This window comes from Vanessa cardui, chromosome 1 (assembly GCF_905220365.1).
Source record: "Vanessa cardui chromosome 1, ilVanCard2.1, whole genome shotgun sequence".
Classification (NCBI taxonomy): domain Eukaryota; kingdom Metazoa; phylum Arthropoda; class Insecta; order Lepidoptera; family Nymphalidae; genus Vanessa; species Vanessa cardui.
In genome coordinates, this window is record NC_061123.1 from 2,626,951 (window position 1) to 2,649,620 (window position 22,670).

At 31.4% G+C, this 22,670-nt stretch overlaps 1 protein-coding gene across 4 annotated transcripts in view; it reads right to left on the bottom strand.

The window, feature by feature from the left end:
• LOC124532269 (estradiol 17-beta-dehydrogenase 11-like) overlaps window positions 1-22,248 on the bottom strand; it is a 40,152-nt gene extending 17,904 nt beyond the window's left edge. For 2 of the 4 annotated variants that reach the window (XM_047107080.1, XM_047107069.1), the window contains exons 1-2: window positions 22,119-22,248; window positions 18,850-18,917 (exon numbers count right to left, since the gene is read on the bottom strand). In XM_047107080.1, the coding sequence (XP_046963036.1) occupies window positions 18,850-18,911 (62 nt within the window). In that variant the 5' untranslated portion in view covers window positions 18,912-18,917; window positions 22,119-22,248. Of the gene's footprint in view, window positions 1-12,870; window positions 13,089-18,849; window positions 18,918-22,118 lie in introns of those variants that run through there. The other 2 variants (XM_047107098.1, XM_047107089.1) reach the window with 2 other exon arrangements.
• Window positions 22,249-22,670: the final 422 nt, after the last annotated feature.

Here is a 22,670-nt window from a genome sequence, read left to right on the forward strand (position 1 = left end):
GTAAACAAGTCTTGTTATGGATATCATACATATTCAATTGTTATATAATAATGATCTATTGTAGAACTCATACATAGACTACAGGTACTTCTAAATTTGTGATCTATAGTACTTATCTTATAAGATCCTTACTTGTAAAGCTTGATATCATCGCCTGACTTTAGAAAAAAACTAATTATAAATTTGGTATATAAAAAGACATTACAAAAAATATGGCATTGAATCTATGAATTATTACTCTTAAATATTAAAATATGCAGTTTAACGTTAAAAAAAGAGAAACGGTTTTTTTCCATATTTCTTTGTTTTAAAAGGGTTAATTCCATTTTCTTGTTAAGATACATTATCAACATGTAGGTACTCTCAAAAATATGAACTATTATCTAGTCTGATTTCTAATGTGATTGATTGATGGTGATTTTACGCCGACTTCGGCAAAGGCGGAAATTCTAAAATAATGAATCTTCTTAGTATTTACAAGATAGACTGAAATCAGTGAATTCTGATTCCCGAAAGTGAAAACTGGAATAGCTGGACCGATTTTGACGGGACTTTCACTTTCAGATAGCTAATGTTACAAAGAGTAACTTAGGCTAAAACAAAAATAAATTAATAACAAGTACAGTACAGCTAGTAAATCACTTAAATAAAAAAGCTATACTCGCACATGCATAAAAGCATATAACATATATATGCAGACGAATTGAGAACTTCCTCGTTATTTTATTCATACTAAAATCGTACAATGTATCTGACGGCAATGGGATCGTGTCGGAATATTAGATATCTGAATTTAGACCTGGTCTTGGTTTCATAAGTAACGTTTACGTGACGTGAAATATAAAATAAATTAGGCAGTACAGGATAGATACATATTATCATAATTCAAACAGTGTCTGCTTGTTTATTTGCGTAGGAATCAATATGTCTTAACATCCTTCAAGTTAAAAAAATATTAAGCGATTACTGTTAAAAATAATGAAAATCACTATTCATTTTTCAGGCAATTTATCGTTATAACGTGAATTGTATTATCTTCGATGTTATCATTATAGGGTTAATATTCCAACCAGGTTCCAATAACCTATGATATATAATACGATTATAATTTTGAAATTTTGAAAATGTTAATCACGATCATGGCAATAATAGATCGTTTAAAGATACCTATTTTTATTAAGTCGACATAAGAAATTTAACTATTATTGGTGCCAATTGATGGTAAGTGGTTGGCATCAAACGTAGACATTGGCACTATAAAAAACATTAAATCTCCCATACACCACCGATGACACTTCTATTGTGTCTATATTTATACTGGCTAGCTGGGGTTGTACCTATCCGGACGAGCTTGTACAAAGCCTAATGACCAAATAATTTGTACAATATCGTCTAAAAATCCTATTCACAAATACTTCTCCATAATTATTTTTGGTACCACGACATTTTCATTCGGTTTGGTAAAAAGCCCAACAGACAATGTTATTTGAGTATAAGTATGGATTAGTGTAATGTTATATAACGCTCGGCTAACCTGTTAGGTTAAGCCTCGTTGAATCGGTCGTCATTTCCTGATACGCATTGAATGTCGTTTGATTTTCTCTACAAAGTCTCGATCAAAGTCTTGTATTATGGTTTTTATAGAAATAGCTAGTTTTTTTTTTAAATCAACGAGAATATGTATGTACATAAATAAATTTATATTGTTTATTAGCTCGATGCATTTACAACAGTTAATTTGACAATTTTTGGATTCTGTATAGACCGCGGTTTTATAGCAAACTTAATAAATGAATTTAAATATATATCGACTGTAACATATTATAGATTAAGTTAAGACTCAAACAGTTGATGAGAATGGTCGTAAACAAACGTTTAATTACGAAATGCTTCATACTATTGTGTACATTGGTCACAAAAAAATTCAAAAACACGGGCATTTTAAGTGTTAATCACCTATAATTAGGTGAAGGAATATTTAGACAGAATTTCATAAACCATTCAACAGGTTCTTCAGTCACTCACTCGGTCTCCTATACACAATTTGCTCAATACAATAGAAATAGGTGAAATGATTACGGCATGTTAAACCAGCCAAAGAAAAGATTTGGCCAATTAAGGTCATTCAAGGTCAAAACCTTTATCCAATGAGCGCACAATTTCTTCTAGGAGCTCTTGGAACGGACTTTAGAATCTGATGTTTGGCGAGAATGATTCTATGACCCAGAAACTGCTATGAACAAGTGCGAATTTGTTTGCAGACATTACCAAAATGTATGGAAATATCACTTGGTCAATAATTGACCTTACAATGAAGTAGATAATTGTTCATGATAAATCGATCAATTTGACAAGCAAAATTAGAAATAGTTTTTAACAGTACGTTCACATGGTAAAAATTTATTCATCCGACATTTTTAAAATTTACGATATTAAACAAATACAAATTGAATTAAAATAGACAAAAATAAAACACGTTCTACTTGATTAAATATAAATAGTCTATGTAAGTTGCAGATCTCAAATCGGAAATTATACTTTGTCTGTTTCAACGATTCGATTAGTTTACTTTTTGCAGAATGACCATAAACAAATAATATCCTTGTACGAATTCTTAAATACACACATATTGAATATTTAAATAAATTTTTCATTTCTGCACTTGTCATTCATGTACACGATTTACAAAACTATTGTGTACAAAAACCATAAAAACCGATTTAATTGAAACCGTTTAAGTTATATGCATTAATGCAAATGACAGCAAGCACATTTATTTATTACAATTATTAGGTCATCCAGTCCAATCAACATGCTAAACAATATTGAAAAAAGTATTAATACATTTCTTTTAGTGGTGTATATTTGTGCACACCCATGTGGGTAGCTACTACACACCCACCCATTATACCGACACATAGCAATATGTAGTATGATTGTCCCGGTTTAAAGGATGAGTGAGCAATCGAACACACACAGACACCGCTTAGTTCCCAAGGTTGGTAGCGTATTGGCGATGCAAGTAATTTTTAACATTTCTTACAGTGCAAATGACTATGGTCGCTGGCGACCAAGGGCCTGTGATGCGGTTTGATAATTTGCGCGTCCGTCTTCATATTACAATAATACCTACAATATATACATTTGAGAATTGAAAATATATTAGCGCAATGGACATTTCTGCATTTCAATGAATTGAAGACTAAATTGGTTCAACGTTGTACAGAGTACAAATGCCAGTTGTTGATTTATAGCAATTTGTTCCTCAATTATTGTGATAGCCGAGCTAGCGTCCAGAATCTTCTTTATTATTTAAGATAGTCTAAGCAAATACCAGCTCACTCAACTCGGATTGGTTTCCAGTACAGTCGAATGTCCAAGTTCATTGCATTCAAATTTAAACGCTTTATCCTAAAACGATATGATGAGAACATTTGTATTATCTATACTAGAGATTGAGAGAGAGAGGAAGAGAAAGAGAGTGGGAGTTAGCCAACAAAGACTTTATCTTTGACATCTGGAAGGCCGAGCCAGCTTCATGTAATAAGAGATCTTAACATCAACATGGAAACAATGGCTAAGGAACAAAACAGTTTTAATAAGCTGAAATGCAACGATAGATACTACTATACTACTCGACCGCTAATAATATTATTTAAGAATAAGATTTAGTCGAAATTTTATAGTAGACGTACATAGGTATTATTATTATACATTTCTCAGTTAACGTAGCGACACAACAAAAAACGAATTAAAAAATATATTATTATTGTTATACAAGATTTACATATTGTATCACAAGGCGTGAGATTAATTGATGCTATTAAAAACCTGTTTTAAATTCAAAGACCGGCCTTTGGAATTATACCAAATAATACGAACGTGCCGGAACTTTTTTACGTCTAGACGAATTAATATTTGAAAATGAATCTTATTAATAAACAGAATAGTTAGAACATTTGAATCTCAAACAAACATTGCAGATGTGAAGGATAATATCAGAAGGAAGCCTACCTACCAATCGGTATTGGGACAGCGTAGAAGAATAAGGTCTTAATATATTTAAAAGAAATTGAACTCTTGGTAAGGCAGTGAAACATTCACAAATAAAAACAAACATCGTGAAAAAATCTTCGTGTTTCCAATGGAAGTCTACCAAATTTTTATCAACCCGAATTGAAACAGATTGGTGAAATCCTGAGTTTCTTTCGCCGGTTCTTCTCAGGTCATGGTATTTTCTTTTCCGAACCGGTGGTAGTGTTTCAATTGCCCATCAATAAGAAAGTGTAACTTATATATTTAATAAAGCAATTTGAGTTTGAGTTCGAAATAAGCTAAAAGTCATTTCTTCAAAAAAAAGAAAAACCTTTAAAGATTGCCCAGCACTTAGACATTTACAGACTGTCATAATAGGTTGGGGAAAAAGTTTCTTCGTATTTTATATGAAAATTCAAAAAGTTTTTTTTATAGTTTATTTACATTTGACTAAAGTATGTAGGTGCCATTTTGTTCCATAACTTTTTGCCATCTTGTTGGTAGTAACATGATCCCATTGCTGTAAAAATTTTGGGGCTTCTGATCGAAAAACTGCGACAAGTGGTTTTGGCAGTCCTCTCGTGATGTTAACCTGACACTGCCTAAGGAATTCTGCAGAGACCGAAACAGATGAAAATCTGAAGGTGCAAGGTCAGGACTATACGGCGGATGCATTAATACCTCCCAGCCAAACTCTCGTAATTTTTGTTGAGTGGCTAAAGATGTGTGAGGTCTAGCGTTGTCATGGTGAAAAACCACACCCCTTCTGTTGATCAATTCTGGCCGCTTTCTCTCAATTTCAATTCAAATTCTTCAATCTCATCAATTGTTCGCAATGCAGTTCTGAATCGATGGTCCTGCCGGGCGGTAACAGCTCATAATGAATGATGCCCTTCCAATCCCACCATACACACAGCATTACCTTGTTGCGAGTTAATCCGGGTTTTGCCACAGTCTGTGAAGCTTGACCGGCCTTTTTCGCACGTTCTTATCGTATGTGATCCACTTTTCATCACCAGTTATCAGCTTCTTCAAAAATGGTTCGGTTTCATTACGTCGTAATAAAGAATCACAAATGAGTTCATTAGGTTTCTTTTAGTGAGTTCATGAGGCACCCATATATCAAGCTTTTTTGTGTACCCAGCTTTATTCAAATGAGTCAAAACCGTTTTGTGGTCAATTGCCAGTTCTTCAGCTACATCGTAACTACTAATATGCCGAACTTGCTCCACTTTTTCAAAAATTGCATCAATTTTGTCCGTAACAGGGCGACCAGAGCGAGATGCATCTTTGATATCAAAATTTCCGACTTGAAAACGCTTAATCCAAACTTGCGCTACTCTCACAGATACTGCATTAGGTCCATAAACATCACAAATTTTTTTCGCGTATTGAGTTGCATTTTTACCTTTTTTATAGTAAAATTTTAAAATGTATCGAATTCCTTCTTTAGATTCACTCATTTTAACAACAACAAAAACAAATGAAAATCACACAAATTCCTAATTTGAATTTGGAAGTGCCTTCTTTAAAATTAAAACTTTTTAATGATACCAAAACCAGCCAAATACAAATGGTATAGCCAAAGAGATTTTATTACAAGTTCATACATACTATATGTGAAAAGACTTTTTCCCCAACCTAATATAACTCTTTGGCTTCATACACATGTTAAATAAATAAGCAAAAATTAGTAACACTTACGTATTCGATTCACACGAATATTTTATTTCAAGATGATCATAATTTTTAATATATATTTTTTCGTTTATGAATAGGTAATTTAAGCTTAATATATAATGCATTTAACATTAATTGTATATAATTATGCGATGTAAATCTAGCCCATTGAATTTTTATACCTGGTTATGCTATATGCTAATTGATTTATTATGCACTACAAAATTCTCTTAATAATTAATACATTATTATTATATACGCAACGACTTGAATACATGCATTTAATTATCCTTCCAAAGTTCTGATAGCAACTTCGTCGATTTTTTTTAACGTAATTTTTCTTCGAACTAGTAATGACTACCATATAATTATTAAAGAATTCGATTCGATAATTCAACTAGAAATATTGTTTGTGTTTCCTTACATAAAAAGTCATAAAAATATTTAAAAAACAGCAGGTTGTTTTTCTACGAACGGCCTTTATAAATAAAAATACGTCGTATTCATTTTTATATTTCAATAAAAATATGAGTCATAGTTCTTTATAGCGTTTTTTATGTGTTATTATTAAATATACAAATGCCTACTTTAGAAAAAATTGTAAATACAAAGCTTTCAAGTTTTGAGTACATTACGGCCTCTCAATCAGGCCTAAAACACGGTTTACGACTCGACGAATATACATATATTTAATTCATAAAATATCATATCATTTTTGCATCAAAACATTACAGTACAGTATACTAAAAATTTTCCTATCTTGTCTTCCTGTTTATGTTTGATGTTAGTAGTTTTTTCTTTTGTTTTGTTTTATATTATATATTAGGTAATTAAAACTTAAATATTTTAAAATAAGTTTGTATGGTAAAATTAATGAATGCTGTACACGTACAATTAATATAAATATCAGTATATTTACGAAGTCTATGTTTAGTGTTAATTATGTACATATATTAAGTTCAACATTATTAAGAGACACATATTTCGTAGGTACAGAATCTCAATATTTTATAGGAGATCGAAGGGTCAAATTTACCAACATAATATTTAGCCGTGAATTAAGGAAAACATTATAAAACATGTACTTTCAAATACCAAGATTATTAAAGGGCAGTATAGTATATTCCACGTAAGAGATCGCTGCGGCCAGTCTGTATTTAATTAATCTATAATTGATAACGAGTTGTAATTATAAATATGAATGGCATTAAAACACAGGGCTATCTGCTTACGTATTACATTCTTATCAATAAATATACAATACTTAAATGACAGGGATTATACGGAGAAATGTAAATAAAAATAGTTTTACGTTAAACAGCGCATATGTAATGTCAGTAACCTATAAAAGTGCCCCTGACTTTGTTGCTGTCGTTATTGGACACTGATACTTATATAACGCGATACGATATCGTTCTCACATTCCGATATGATACCTATTAAGGTAGAAATATTAATGAAGATACAACAGGGTTCAGTGTTAAGTGTCATATACCGTTATAATATTACAGATTTATATAGAATACTAGCTGAACCTACGGCTTTACCCGTGCGAAATTCATAAAACACGAACTTCCAACCTTCCAAACCGTTCTTAGCGGAACCTACCTACCAAAGATTTAATTTTGTAGATGTTATATTTGTTTTATAATATGAAGAGCCATGGCCCAGTGATTAAAGGCGTGCATTTTAACCGATGATTGCGGGTTCAAACCCAGGCAAGCACCGCTGATTCTTGTGCTTAATTTGTCTTTGTATTTCATCTCGTGCTCAGCGGTGAAGGAAAACATCGTGAGGAAACCTGCATGTGACAAATTTCATAGAATTTTTGCCACATGTGTATTCCACCAATCCGCATTGGAACAGCGTGGCGGAATATGTTCAAAACCTTCTCCTGAAAGGAAGAGGAGGCCCGGAGGAAAAAATTAAGATACAGAGAGGCGGAATTAAAGAACATTAATTTTCTTGCAATGTAAAAATAAAACTAAAACATATGTTTACAGATTGTTAGCGTTTTATAGATTTATTTATATAAGCAATTGTAATGCATCATCGTTGACTAGTGTGTTTTCAAGTGTTATTCAAATTTGACGTTGAATTGTAACTTGATATCGTATCGGAAAATGTGAAACCGCTCTAACACTTAAGGCTTCCGGTTAAGTTAATATCAGTTAATTACATAATTGCATTTTTTCGCTTTCAATTTTGTTATCGCGTGCTCAATTTAATTTGTGAATCGTTGTATACGTCTCTTATCTCAAACGAATCTATATTTATATAAAACAATATAAAAATGATTTAACATATTCAATAAAACCGTTTCTATAATTTTTTTTTTCACATTTTATCGATAAAATAGTATTTTTTTACGATTAGCTTTTCTTATTGAAATAAAACTATTTATAACGGATTTGAATTGCGTATATTAATTATTAATTAGGGATGTCAAAAATAATTAATATACGCGATTCAAATCCGTTATAAATAGTTTTATTTCAATGTGTAATAATCGTGAAAATTTAAGACAACATTAGCTTTTCTTATTGATAACACGTACTACGTCGTAATTGTAATAAGGATAATGTTATAAGATCGTTATCCACACATAGGCCAAATATACATACAAAATGCTACCTTATGAAAATAACAATTATAGTCGTAGTCCACTGTTTTTTTATGATATAGGTTGGTTGACGGTCAAATGAGCTGACGTTAAGTCAATACTACCCATTGATATGTAGAATATTAAACATACCTTACACCATTACGCCACCAACTCTGGGAGCTAAGATGTTATATCTCTTGTGCCTAGTTGTATTGGCTTACTAAACCGTCCAAACCGAAACACAATAATACTAAATATTGCCGGTTGGCGCCAGAATATATGATACTTGGTGGTACCTACCCAAATGGGCTGGCACCAAGTGAAATGTCCTAACGCAAAGTGAACCATTTACAGTTAACAGTCAGACTATACATAAGAATTAAAATGAGATAAGAGCTGAGATGGCCCAGTGGTTAGAACTGGGAAATTTACGGGCTGTTACCTTTTTACTTTACTATATATAAGAGCGCGTGTCTTAAAACTATAAATTGCTATAATTCGTTAAAAATATATTCAGAGTGGATAGTGAAAACAAAAACGAATATTTAGATATATCCGAAGCTAAGTCGCTGGTTAATTTATTACATACTTCATGATTCCGTACAGGTCTCAATGAAATGTGTTTTGCATATTAATAGTATGTGAGTATGCGTAAGAAATATTATGTGAGAGAACCGAATAAATGGAATGTAATATTATTATAAGTTTTAAAAATCACCCACAAATGAAGTCGTTAATATCTACGTAAAGCTGGAAGTTATTATAACTTATAATATAACTCAATAATTATATTTTATACACAACATTAAACGACGGTACAAATGAGTTTATACCACGACAGTGGGAATACGTCCTATTCTCATGCGGTTTGGAGCATATCATAATATCTTGGTTCACTGTGGGTCAGTTGACTAAATAGATACACGGGGCAGAAATTCATTCGACACACGCATTTTTCCTACACGTAATAATAAAAGAATCGTGTACGTGAAAACTAGAGGATGATCCATGTCCATCCATCCTGTACTATCTATACTAATCAAAATCAAAATCAAAATCAAAATAAACTTTATTCAAGTAGGCTTTTATAAGCACTTTTGAATCGTCATTTTACAATTAAGTGAAGCTACCACCGGTTCGGAAAGTAGATTCTACCGAGAAGAACCGGCAAGAAACTCAGTAGTTACTCTTTTTTTTTTTTATATGAATATTATGAATTACTAGCTGTGACTTCGTGCGTTTTGGAATTTAACAAAAAAATATTGTTGTAGCCTAAGTTACACCTTATCACATAAGCTATCTGACAGTGGAAGTCCCGTCTAAAAGAGGCCGTTCCAGAAGTTAGTCGGAACAAACAGATTACACACATTAAAAAATAAGTATAGGTGCATACATGTGCATTGAGTAGAAAGAGGGTATTTTAATATTACGAATAGACACTCTAATTTAAATACATGTATAGATGACTCTGTCTGCCTGAGGTTCATATGAGCCCGCATTACTAAATATAATTTGATGAATTTACTTATTTATTAAATCGTACCATAGGCTTTTTCAATACCTTCCACCAGACGACCATGCCCTAAAACGTGAGCAACGCCGCGGGCGAACTAGTAGACTATATTTCCAAATATTTATACTAGAACTATCAAGTGCAAAACATTAAAAAGTATATATAAGCAGATGTAGTAAATATATTTTTAGCACGACCCGTTGCAGTAATCTCAAAAACAGTATGTATTTATTTGTCACATTACATTAAACGTAATGTAATTGACATTGATCCCTTTAAATAAAATATATACCTTAATGAAATTAAGTCGTTTGATGATATAATTCGCCAATCGAAATCTTAAACATATAAAACAGGATTATTTTTTAAGAATAAAAATCTAAGACAAAAACGGAACCGGATCGCCATATTAGTTCGAATAAACGAATCGTTCAAAATCAAACATTTCTCAGCGAGTCACGTTGCGCGCGCGCAGGTTGCCCCACGTATTGCGTTCACCTTCACATTGACATACTTGTTACGATATACACTAATGAAATGCTTGTTATTTATGCAATTTGTCTATACGTTTTTTAGAAATTATATTCTGTTATGACCAATCAGTCGAATATTTTATACTATATATTATTTTTACCACTGGCTGTTTCTATTGAAATTGAAAAATATATATTATTATAGTTCATATTATGCTTTGTATATATATGAAATTAACACACAATAGAAGGTCAGTCATAGGCAGTGAATAATTCTACTTAAGTCAACCAAAATTTAACCTTTCGCCTTTCGATCACTATATTTGACTAGCTTTCGTCCCTAGCTAAGATGATGTTTAAGGAAAAAGATAGGTGTTAGGTAGCCTATATAGCCTATTCTAAATTTCATCCAAATCCGTTCAGTAGTTTTTCCGTCAAACAGAAATAATTCTGACAACAATTAGCGTTAATAATTATTCATAGAAAGTACCCGAACCAACAGTAGATATTATAATCTCTCGCATTAAGAAAACGCAGTAAGCGCCATAATTGTTTTTTTTTGGAATATTATATCTTTAAACAAACGATTTTGTTTTGATATAATTGCCCACTTCTTGTACACACAAGAAATACACGAAACAAAATGTAAAATATTTAGGACATTTTGTGTTAAAAGTTTATTTTTTATTATTCCATATTTTTGATCAACGTCAGCCCTTTTTGGTAATAGTATAACTATTTAATGCACAACCATAAATAACCAAAATCGCGTCAAAGTGTTATTACGGAAAAATCATGTTATGTTATATGCATGTATAATATATACGTACACGTACGTATGTATACGTACTGATATTATAGTATACTGTAAAACATTGTATTGTATGTTTCACCCTTTCTTATCTAGCCAGCCTGCCTACCTATACTACCTTCATACGTAACGAATGCAAATACCGACCGGTTCATAACAATTACGGCGTACCAGTATTGTTGATAAATGTCTGATGTACAAACATTTTTCTTGTAAACAGAGGACAACTCTTATAATTTATACCGGTTACATGTTCTCGATTCTATTCTGATTCAACTTAAATAGAACTGCAGCTTGAATGCTGCTATATATGGCGGTAGGGCTATGTGCAAGCCCGTCTGGGTAGGTACCACCCACTCATCAGTTATTCTACCGCCAAATAACAGTACTCAGTATTGTTGTGTTCCGGTTTGAAAGGTGAGTGAGCCAGTGTAACTACAGGCACAAGGGACAAAACATCTTAGTTCCCAAGGTTGGTGGCACATTGACTATGTAAGGAATAGTTAATATTTCTTACAGCGTCATTGTCTATTGGTGATGGTGACCACTTACCATCAGGTGGCCCATATGCTCGGCCGCCAACCTATACCATAAAAAAAACGTTGAATTGTTAAACGACTAAACGCTAACTATTACGTTTCGACTCATTTCCGATAAAGTGACAATATGACACTGGTATTGGCCACTTGTTCTCTTTCTTTTCATTTTTTAGGTGTATTCATTTGCGATGTCGCTCCCTTTCACTTTTTGTTAATAAAACAAACTTAATAAATAAAGTCAAATTTGAATTGTTTTTTTTGCTGTCCTTACTCCTATTTATCTCACTCACACTAATACATATTCTAAACACCAGCGTCACTCACACATACGAATCCTTGCCGACAGACTTTTTTTCTGTAAATGAACCCCTACTAATATTATATATGCGATGGTTAAATGTTTAGTTTTCATCTAATTGGTTTCTATTCCATCAGAACGATGCCACGAATAATCGATAATCGATAAATAATAATTTAAAAGTCGATAAATAAAATCAATTAATAATCGATAAATAATGGATCCGACGCAACATCCCATCTTGGGGAATGGAAAATTATTGTAATTATTTGTATCGTTGTAGTGACCTTCGATAAATTCAATTATGTAATAGTTGTTTGAAATATCTAAGCATGAACGATTGTCCATCCGTCCGCAAAAATATATTGTACCTTATGTTATATACGAGTATAAACACCAGCTGACCTAAGGCTTTAGCTCCGCGAACTTTATACATCTTTACAGAACATTCCATCACCTCAAAAATACCCCTTCAAGGGTTTATGAAAGTAGCCTTAATTCTTCTCCGGGATTCGCACCACAATACCAACTTTAAATTAAAAATCGGTTTAAGCGTGAAGAAGTAATAGAAGGAATTATTTGTGCATTTATACAACTATATACATACATTTAAAACACCCTGTTTAACAAGCCTTATATTATATATTTATTATCTATGTTTTTTTATTCTGTTATTACATTTAAAGAAATATATTGAAATGCGATCAAAAATCGAACGAGCAATAATAACGCTGTAATAATCCACAACTCATACGATTTCCAAGAAAGAATCAATAAAAATATTATCACGACAAATACCTTTTTGTACAATTTTAATTAACTGTATTCGTTTAGAAAATTTCTAAAGTAAATTAGAAAGCGCATATATATTTTTTAATAATAACAAGATTATCGGCCCGTTAACGTATCTACTCACTCGAAGCACAAAACCTTCTTCTTGCCGGACTGTACCATAGACACGTTGAACCACATATCCACTAACCTTAAACACGAATTTTCGGTGGTTTCCAACGCAAACGTTTACCGCTGATTAACCGAACACTATTTGAAATATACAACTATTACGTTGTAGAGTCAAAGAGGCGTGCGGCAGCCGAGCCAGACTTTCACTAATGCAGAATGTTGCAGGTTCAATTGCATAATTGGAGGAAACGTTACGAAAATCTTCGCAGACGTCCTGCTTGTGTATCCTTCCCTAATTCCGCTTGTTAGCATCGATACGATTAACAATCATAGTTATATTCATGCGTTCGTCAGTCCGTCGATCGATTGATTATTTATTTTATAATAAGTTGCAACAATTCGATACTTGAATGTGTGATGTGATAACAGAAATGACGATATATGAACTGCTTAGTTAGACAAAACTGGCAGAATCTTGATTTCTTGGACTATTATAAAAAGAATCGCGCCCGGTAAATTTAAAAATGGAATATATTTAAGTATTTAGAGTTCTTTAATATCTTATTGAAGTACAAGATACATATCACTTGGTAAATTAACTTTTAAGCAATGATTCTAGTGATATATAATGACTATCATAATGTGTTATATTTCACAATACATCATCGTTGTAATAGCAATATTAAGTTTATCGATGTACTTACTCGTGACGTAACTGCAGCGTAACAGATCATTAGAGACTTGAATGAGTAAAACATGTGTTACGTTAAATACACATAGTTTACAATTACAATACATTACTTTACCGAGCCCTGATTGCCTAGTTCAAAGAAAATGACAATTTTAACCAGAGATCGTGGGTGATATAATAGATATGAGATCCAAGCACGCTGAATTTTTCATATGCTTAATTTGCATCTTGTGCTCGGCGTTAAAAGAAACAACAAAACAACAACTCCCTCCTCTCCCTTTGAGGAGAAGGTTTGGAACATATTCCACCAAGCTGTTCCAATGCAGGTTGGTGGAATACACATGTGGCAGAATTTCTATGAAATTTGTCACATGTAGGTTTCCTCACGATGTTTTCCTTCACCGCTGAGCACGAGATGAATTATAAAGACAAATTAGCACATGAATCAGCGGTGCTTGCCTGGGTTTGAATCCGCAACCATCGGTTAAGATGCCCGCGTTCTAACCACTGGGCCATCTCGACTCAAAAGTTAAAAGAAAATTTATATGAAATTCTGACACATCTGACAGATGAAATTTTCTTTAAGACGGAAGCGAATTTTGGCTTTCTATTGAACATTATCAGTCTGCGGCTACCCTTACTTACAACGTTTCTAACTAATAAGAACTTCTAGATATTGTCAGTTAATTTCTATAACAGATGTTTATATAACACTACCGTCAAACAGACGCTTTCCTGTATTGAAAAGATAATTTAATTAAAGTCATTACGGACAAAAACACCACGTAACAGTGTAATCGACTGCAAACACAGCAAGAATACTTAGCAGTATATAAATAAAGTGTGTGTCTTCGTTGAATCTATCAACCGTTATTTCAAATTAACCTAATCTAAACCTGTATGTCATGTCCCTGAACGTGAAATAGGAAATCTTAATGAAATCTCAAAGGAGTTGAAGTATGTTGGTGTCAATTCTTTAAATCGGTGTCAAGATACTTGACTATTATAATAGTGAAGTATCTTAATGAGTGTTATGTTTTGGTTCAACTGAGATCATCCGCTGAAGGCTAAATTAAACACATTTCTCCGTAATTATATGGCTTTTATTATATTGCTGCTTGATTATGGTTTCTAGCGCTATTTAAACACAAGTTGCAACAAATTTGAATGTGTAAAGTCCTTCTATGTACATAAATATATGTATGTGGCAATTTTCATGGTAATCAGTGAGTTTCGAAGTCAATTATTCTTGTTGATATGTTGATATTGCTGATCGATTAAGTATTGAATGATGTCGATTTTAAAATTTTCATACATCGTTAAAAATATTTATGACTACATATTATCATCAAATGTATTTATTTTTATTTTTTATTAGTTACATCTATAATTTAAATGCAAATATAGATATATACTCTATATTTTTAATAGGTATCATTATTTCTGAAATTAGACTTCTTTAAACGAACGCAAAGAATTGTACATAAATATAAAAAAAATATGCTGGATTTAAAATGCACTACATAATTATACAAAGTTTTGTTCTGTTTTTATTTCCTTATTTATTATTTGTACAATTTGCATATTTCTTTTGCATAGTTCACCTCTAACTGTAGGAGTCAAATCTTAAGTTAGTTTTAAGTTCCACAAACGAATGAACCTTGTACTGACAAAAAAAACAAGTAGATGGATGTTATGAAAAGCACAAATTCTTAGTAGTCTGCTTGTAGTAGGTATAGATTCTTTAAATAAAATATTATATTGAAATAATATATATTTGAATAAATAACATGATATCACACTGTTTCTTTTTCTTATGTACTTCTTGTAACATCCGTAGCGTACAAAAAAGTCGGGAGTGCTGAAAATTAATTTATTTATTAATGTGGCGAAAGCAAAACCAGGCGATCCAATACATGTATGTGCATTATACGTAATTTCAATTTTAATAATTACAAGTGCGTGTTACATACTTTGAATGCAAAATATTATAAACATGTAATTCAAATTATCTTATGTAATTTTTATTAAAAATCATCGTAGATTGCATGTAATGAGATATTTGTAAACGTATCATCACAAATGAAATGATATAATTGTACCATGTGCGCTAATTGTGTGATGCTCTCGTATGTATATGAGATTTATGATGACTTTCGAAGTGAAAACAAGCGTTTTAAGCGAAAGGAATGAAACCTTTTTCATTTGTAAAAAGAAAGCTACCACAGCCGTATAGGTGTATCTTATGGGGTATAGTGTTTTGGACCCCTGTAACCTTGAACGCTATAATAAAGACAGGAGTCAATGTCACATTGTGCACGACACGTAAAAACATATAAGGTTAATCGCTTGCGCGTGAGCCCGATGCGTTTCGCTTGTGTAACTGCGCGTGAGTCTACACGTAAATAGCCGTATCGAGCTTATAGCTTAATCGCTACGGTTGCCGTCCTTTAAATTTTATGTAAACCATATATTGTTCACGGCACTGCATCTGTCATATGTACAAATTCATTGAACATAGTACTTTTTACTTTGTTCTTATTATGCGGGGCGGCGGGCAATTGGATCTGTTGATAATTGGTTTTACCTTATCTTATAAACATTGGTATTAAATACATATAATTATCTTCAAGTGAACATCCACACTTGGGTTTCTAGTTATTTAAATGTGGGAGTGACACCCACAGTTCCTAACTTACGCTAATTCATACACTTATCTTTTCTGGGGTAAGATAAATTAGTCTAAATCGGTAAATCATCAGATATTCTACCGCTAAACAACAGTACCCAATATTGTTGTGTTCCGGTTTGAAGGGTGAGTGAGCCAGTGTAATTACAGGCACAAGGGACATAGCATCTTAGTTCCCAATGTTGGTGGCACATTGACGATGTATGCGTGTTTATGAACAACGATCGTAATTTTTTTTTATTTTCGTAATGATATTCGTGATTAGAAGGGCAAAATACGATGTTATATTAAATTTCAGATGACGTTTGTTTTATATCGTTAAGAAATTTATTCAATAAATATGTTTTCACCATAGAATTCTTACGTACTTAATTTTGGTTCAACTCAAGAGAGAAAAAATTTACGATTAAATTTGCCCAGTCGCGTTGCCATTCGACTAATTGGATACTGATAAACAAAAAGGCTGGTGACTAAAAATAATTTATAATAACAATATTGAAAATTTTAACAAATTAAATATATTCGTCGAAGTCTCGAGTCGTAGTACCAGATTCACGCTGAAACTTAAATGGCTTGTAGAGAATTTCCTATCCAACATGAAAAGGAAGGCTCAGAATAATGACGGCCTTTTTAAATTTCAAGAGATCGTTCCTATTTGAGATTAATGAAGAGACAATTCAGTAAGTGAGAAATAGGATGAGAACAATGAATATAATTTTAAGTATAAAGTAATAAATTAAATATTAATAACATTTTATTTAATTTAATTTTTATGTAAAATATTAAATAAATAATTATGAAGTGCTCGCTTACTGGTTATAGTATCTTATAATAAAGCCTTGTTAACTATTTTGAAAAAACTCCAATTTAGCATTCTGCTACTAAAAACACATATGACGTAGTTGAAACATAAAACGTAGAAAAAATCTTAATAAGTTCTAATTACTCGTAACTACTGTATAAGTATGTGTAATTAAAATTAATGCATAATAAAACTAGTAAAAACCTAATAATACATGACTAACTCGGAAAATAAAAAAATTGTAATTCCAATTAATTTTTATTTGTTTCGACTGATTTCTTAATTTACAAGAAAAACAACGAAAAGCAATAAAATAAAAAAGTAAATTAATTAATATAAGTATATCATCTCGCCTCATTGCCTCCACCGGTGACAGGAGGGCTGGTTCATTTTTTGGCCAGAGGATCGGAATTGCGATTCAACGGGGAAATGCTGCTAGCATTCTTGCCATCATTCAAAAAATCATTAAAAAAAATGAAACTTTTCCAGAAACGAAATCGTTTGAAAATCGAACACAATTTAAAAAAGATTCTTCAAGCGTAGACAATTTACAAGAACAATAACACTACCTATTATATTATTCTTAGGCGGCAAACGATCAGTAAGCTGAGGGAGATGGAATACCGGGTCCTTGGAACGTAGACAGATATTTAAAATGACAATGTAAATTTGTCAAAAGTCATATATTACTGTATTTTTTACATACTTATTGAATACTTTAATATGTGAAAAAATATGAATATATTATAAATACAATGGCTGTCTTTAATAAACCATTGCCAATCATAATTTATAATGTCCTGACAACAAAATAAGCTAAGTGATCATCATAATGCAATTTCACACTGTTTTTTATACAAAAGTGTTGTGGCTGAATTTACATTTTTTTTTTTCTTTTTACTGTTCATGTTCCCTGTAACTTAATTTTTGTTTTTGCATTAAAATTACTAACCTATACAAACTCCTTACACGAACAGAAGCCTAGACTTAAATGATGTAGTTCGTAACCGGAACTTCGTATGACAGATATAGAAAAATAAATAAAATTCACATCGGTCCAATTAACTCTTAATTCGCACAACAAAATTGACAATCGTGCATAGTTTTGCATGTTTTCCTCAAATTTTCAATAATTATGACACTAGTTATAATAATAATCTGTGGAGTGAGATAATGCGTTATTTTTTTAACGTTAACTTTAATTTTAAAAAAAGAATGCCGGTCTTTTATTCAATACTCAGCTATGGGGCTCAAACATTCTGTTTCCATGAACAGTATGTGTGATTATTAATACAATTATTGGCCTTTTGTATTTTAGGACCTGACAATGCAAGACATAAAACTTGAAAAAATAAATACGAAACGCAATTTCTGACATATTTATCATTCGTCTAATTTTCCCGTGTTTTATCAAACAAATCAGTTATTCTAAGTCTTTGTATTAATATAAATGTTAAATAATACATGAGTTACTATATTCATAAGATTTTATCAAATCTACGAAAGTTCGCTGTTTTTTAACTCAAATAACAAAAACACCGCACGATATTTTTACATAAAATTTGAACCAAAATATTCAGTGTGTTTCAGAGAACTTTTTGCTTAAAATTATCGTATAAAAAATTCAAGGAATAAAGTGGCAAATATCAAGCAATGTAAGTAAAAACGAGTGTGATATGCCTAAATCTTATTTCAAAAAATCCTTCATAAAAACTTTTAATACACTTATTTTGTTGAAATAATTACGTAGTTAGGTTAATTAAAATGAAACCTTGATTTCATATTTCACGTGTTAATAAACAAAACTTACCATGGCGCCTTTGATAACAGGTTCTGCGCGGTGCCATTTTTATGCGTTTCAACCGAAGCCATTTGGATCTGAAAACAATAGCATTTTATAATCTATACAAATATCATAAATGTTAACAATATATACATTCGATTTTAAATTAACATGGTTATTTTTACTGTTAAAGATTTTAAAAACGGGTTATTTATTATGTTTTTTATTTTTATTTGATGAAGCTCGATATTTCGACATTATCTACGAATGTCTTGTTCGCGAGACTGAGTGGGAGACTGTTTTTAATAACTGTAATAATATATATTTCATACAAAACAAGCTTGAATTCCTACAAAGGATATAGGCTTTATGCCTATTGCCTGACAGCCAACACATAAAATAAAACGCCGCTGAAGCCGCGAGCGACTAGTAAACAATAAATTAGTGTATAAAATAATTATTGGTATAATGACATAATTTTTTTTAACAAAATTAAAGGTTACATATAAAACCTTCATTTAAATTTGAAGGTGTGGCGTCAGATCTCAAAAGTTCTTATTCTCTCAATCAACAAATTTAACCCTTTCAATTTATTTATTTATCTCTTATTATTTTTGTAATCGAAATGCTTTTAAAATTATCCAAGACCAGTTTAAAACTACATCAAGAGCTAAACCTTAATCAATTAAATAAGTGCAGGTGATTTTTTTCACACTGTAGAAATGTCGACTTACAAATTCATTTTTTTAAACACTCGAATCAGTACAAAACCAAAATATTGCATGTATTGGAGATACTCCCTATGACTCATACAACTACATATAATTATATTATACAGGTAGTTTGTAATTGTTTTATTTCATTTTAACTATGTACAAAGTAAGATATAAAAATACGCAAATGCTCCTTGGCGTCAAGCCAGTTAACATATGTAAAATAGGAATGAGTGTGTAGAGACGAAAAGTATTAATAATTAATTAATATAAAAAAATCTATCATTGTTAACAACTCTATTGATAATGTAAGGTGAGATATCTTTGTAAAAATAAAGACTTTTGTGTAAATTGTGACGTATTAGTTACTAACTTACTACACCCGCATTGGAGCAATGTGGTGGAATATGCTCCTCACCTTCTCAAAGGAAGAGGAGGCCTTAGTCCAGAAGTGGGAAATTTACAGGTTATTAGTGTAATAGTATTAGTACTTGGAATAATCATGATCCACTTATTAATGGTACTTGAATACACAGGATAAACAATTATTTTGCTAGCAATGTTTATTGCCAGAAATCGTTCAAAATAATTAAATTGAAAACTACACACACAAAAAAATGTGAAGGAACTTTTGTGTGCTAAAATATTATAATACGAAGGATAGATGATCTCCTTAGAAGATAATACACTCTGGTATTGAAACGAATGCCTCCAGACTATTACATATGGAAATATACAAAAAAGGTAATTTGTATATTTCAGTCTTTTTTCTAAGGTCTGCGGAGTTTCTTACTAAACCAGTATTGGACGTAGAATTGACAATCAATAAGTACGTAATGCTTCTATATCGAATAAAGAATTTTGTCTTTTGATTGACTTAGTCGTATAGTTAATAATAATATTACTTTAAATTTAATATTGTATAAAACATCTAAGCCCTGAGAAGAAATTACGTCGATTTTTACTAAAAACATTCGAAACAATTATTTTATTAATTAATAAAAAGCTATCATAATCTATAATCATAAGATATCATAATAATTTTATGTGCTGTTTAATTAGAGACTGCTGAATTTAATCATAATAAATAATAAAACAATTGTAATAAAAACATAATGGTCAAACAAATAAATATTAATTAAATAGTCGTTTAAAAACAATTAATGCACATACAATTTAAATAAGTATCAGTGTATGCTCATTGTGTCTTAACTTTAAGTGTTTTTTAAACTCTCATCCAACAAACATAAAGACGGTTCATTCACACCTTCTGTACGCTAAGATCTTTTTAATTACATCGTTTTTTTTTCAATAGAGTGATTCTAGAGCAAGGTTCATATACAGAAAAGCCGAGATTTTCAAATTAACTTTACGGAAAAGGCTGTATTTTCCTTTAATAAAATCTGTAATATGAAAGTTGTATTATAAGCTATTCCAATGGAAGTAGGAAAAAAGATAAACAAAACGTAGATTTACGTAGTTCATACGATTTGCTAATAACTCAGATATATTGTGCACTACTTAAAGATTATGTGTACCTATATAGAGATCATATTTATTTTAAATGCAGTACAGTACATTACAGTACATTACACTTAACTACTTTATTTTACTTCAAAATTCCGATAACAGTTTCGTTGATGTAAAAATACTGAGTGTGGTTTCGCTTATCTATTTATACTACTATTATCAATGTGAAAGTAACTCTGCCTGTCTGTTTGTCTGTCGATCTTTAACGACCAAACCATTGAAACTTAAATGAATTGAAGTTAAATGCTTGGTTAAAAAAAAATCTATTTGGCGCTGTAAAATTTTATGAAAATTATGTTTAACTAGCAGTCGTCTGCGCCTTCGCTCGCGTTTTAGGGTGTTAGTTGTCGTTTCAGGCAAAAAAGTAGACTATGTCCTTTCTTGGAGTTGAAGTTTGTTTCATACTAATTTTCATAAAATTCGGTTCAGCGGTTTGCTCTTGAAAGAGCGACAGACAAGCAGACAAACAGAGTTACTTTCACATTTATAATATTAAGTAATAATAATACAGATTAAAACTCGTTCCAGAAATGTACGTATGGAATGGAAAAGGTATCATGTTATACAGCCTTGTTTTCAGTGTTTTCATTTCAATTTTCAATAAATTAAACAGCATCGTTCAATAAATTCCCAAAGTATCCGTTTGCAATTATAGAAACTTTATGTCATGATTTACTATAGCCGACTTATTATTAAATACAATTTGTAATTGAACTACCTACCTACATACAATGACATTATAAAGTTATTAGTATTTCTATTTAGTATTAATTTTTTTAAAAAGGTTTAATTTTTTAAATTAAAAATTTATCACAAAACACGTGATCTATATTTAAGTTATCACCATTAAAATGTTGTTTATTATGCTATGAAAATGTTACGTTTAGGTAAAACATTTTAGTTACATATTAATCTATATTGTTTTGAAATTTAATTTGATGTCAGACGATAAGTCAACAATTATATCATTAAGAAGAATATTAATTATAATTAATAAATAACAATATGCTAAACGATTGCGCTTATGTTAACAAGAAAAAAAAAACAACTTACGTTTTTTTAATTGATAATAATTTACCACTGAACTGTCAACCGCAAAATGGCGGGAACTTGTAAATATAATCTGCGCTATTTTAAACGCGTCCAACTGGCGACGGATGCCGCGAATGACTGGCTAACAGGCGAAGTGGCGATTCGCGATGCGTTCGGAAATTAGGTCGTAGTTATACATACTGCCATTGAGATATTAATCACATCTGTTCATATAGACCAAGTTCGAATAATTTCATGACTTTCCATTTATTTCCTCTTAAAATAGATATATTCAAACTTTTTATACTTGAAAAAATAACAAAATAAATAACTTTATTATATATAGATTATATGGGTATAACGAGCTGAGTCTTTATAATTCATCTCGTGCTCAGCGGTGAAGGAAAACATCGTGAGGAAACCTGCATGTGACAAATTTCATAGAAATTCTGCCACATGTGTATTCCACCAACCCGCATTGGAACAGCGTGGTGGAATATGTTCCAAACCTTCTCCTCAAAGGGAGAGGAGGCCTTTAGCCCAGCAGTGGGAATTTACAGGCTGTTACTTTAC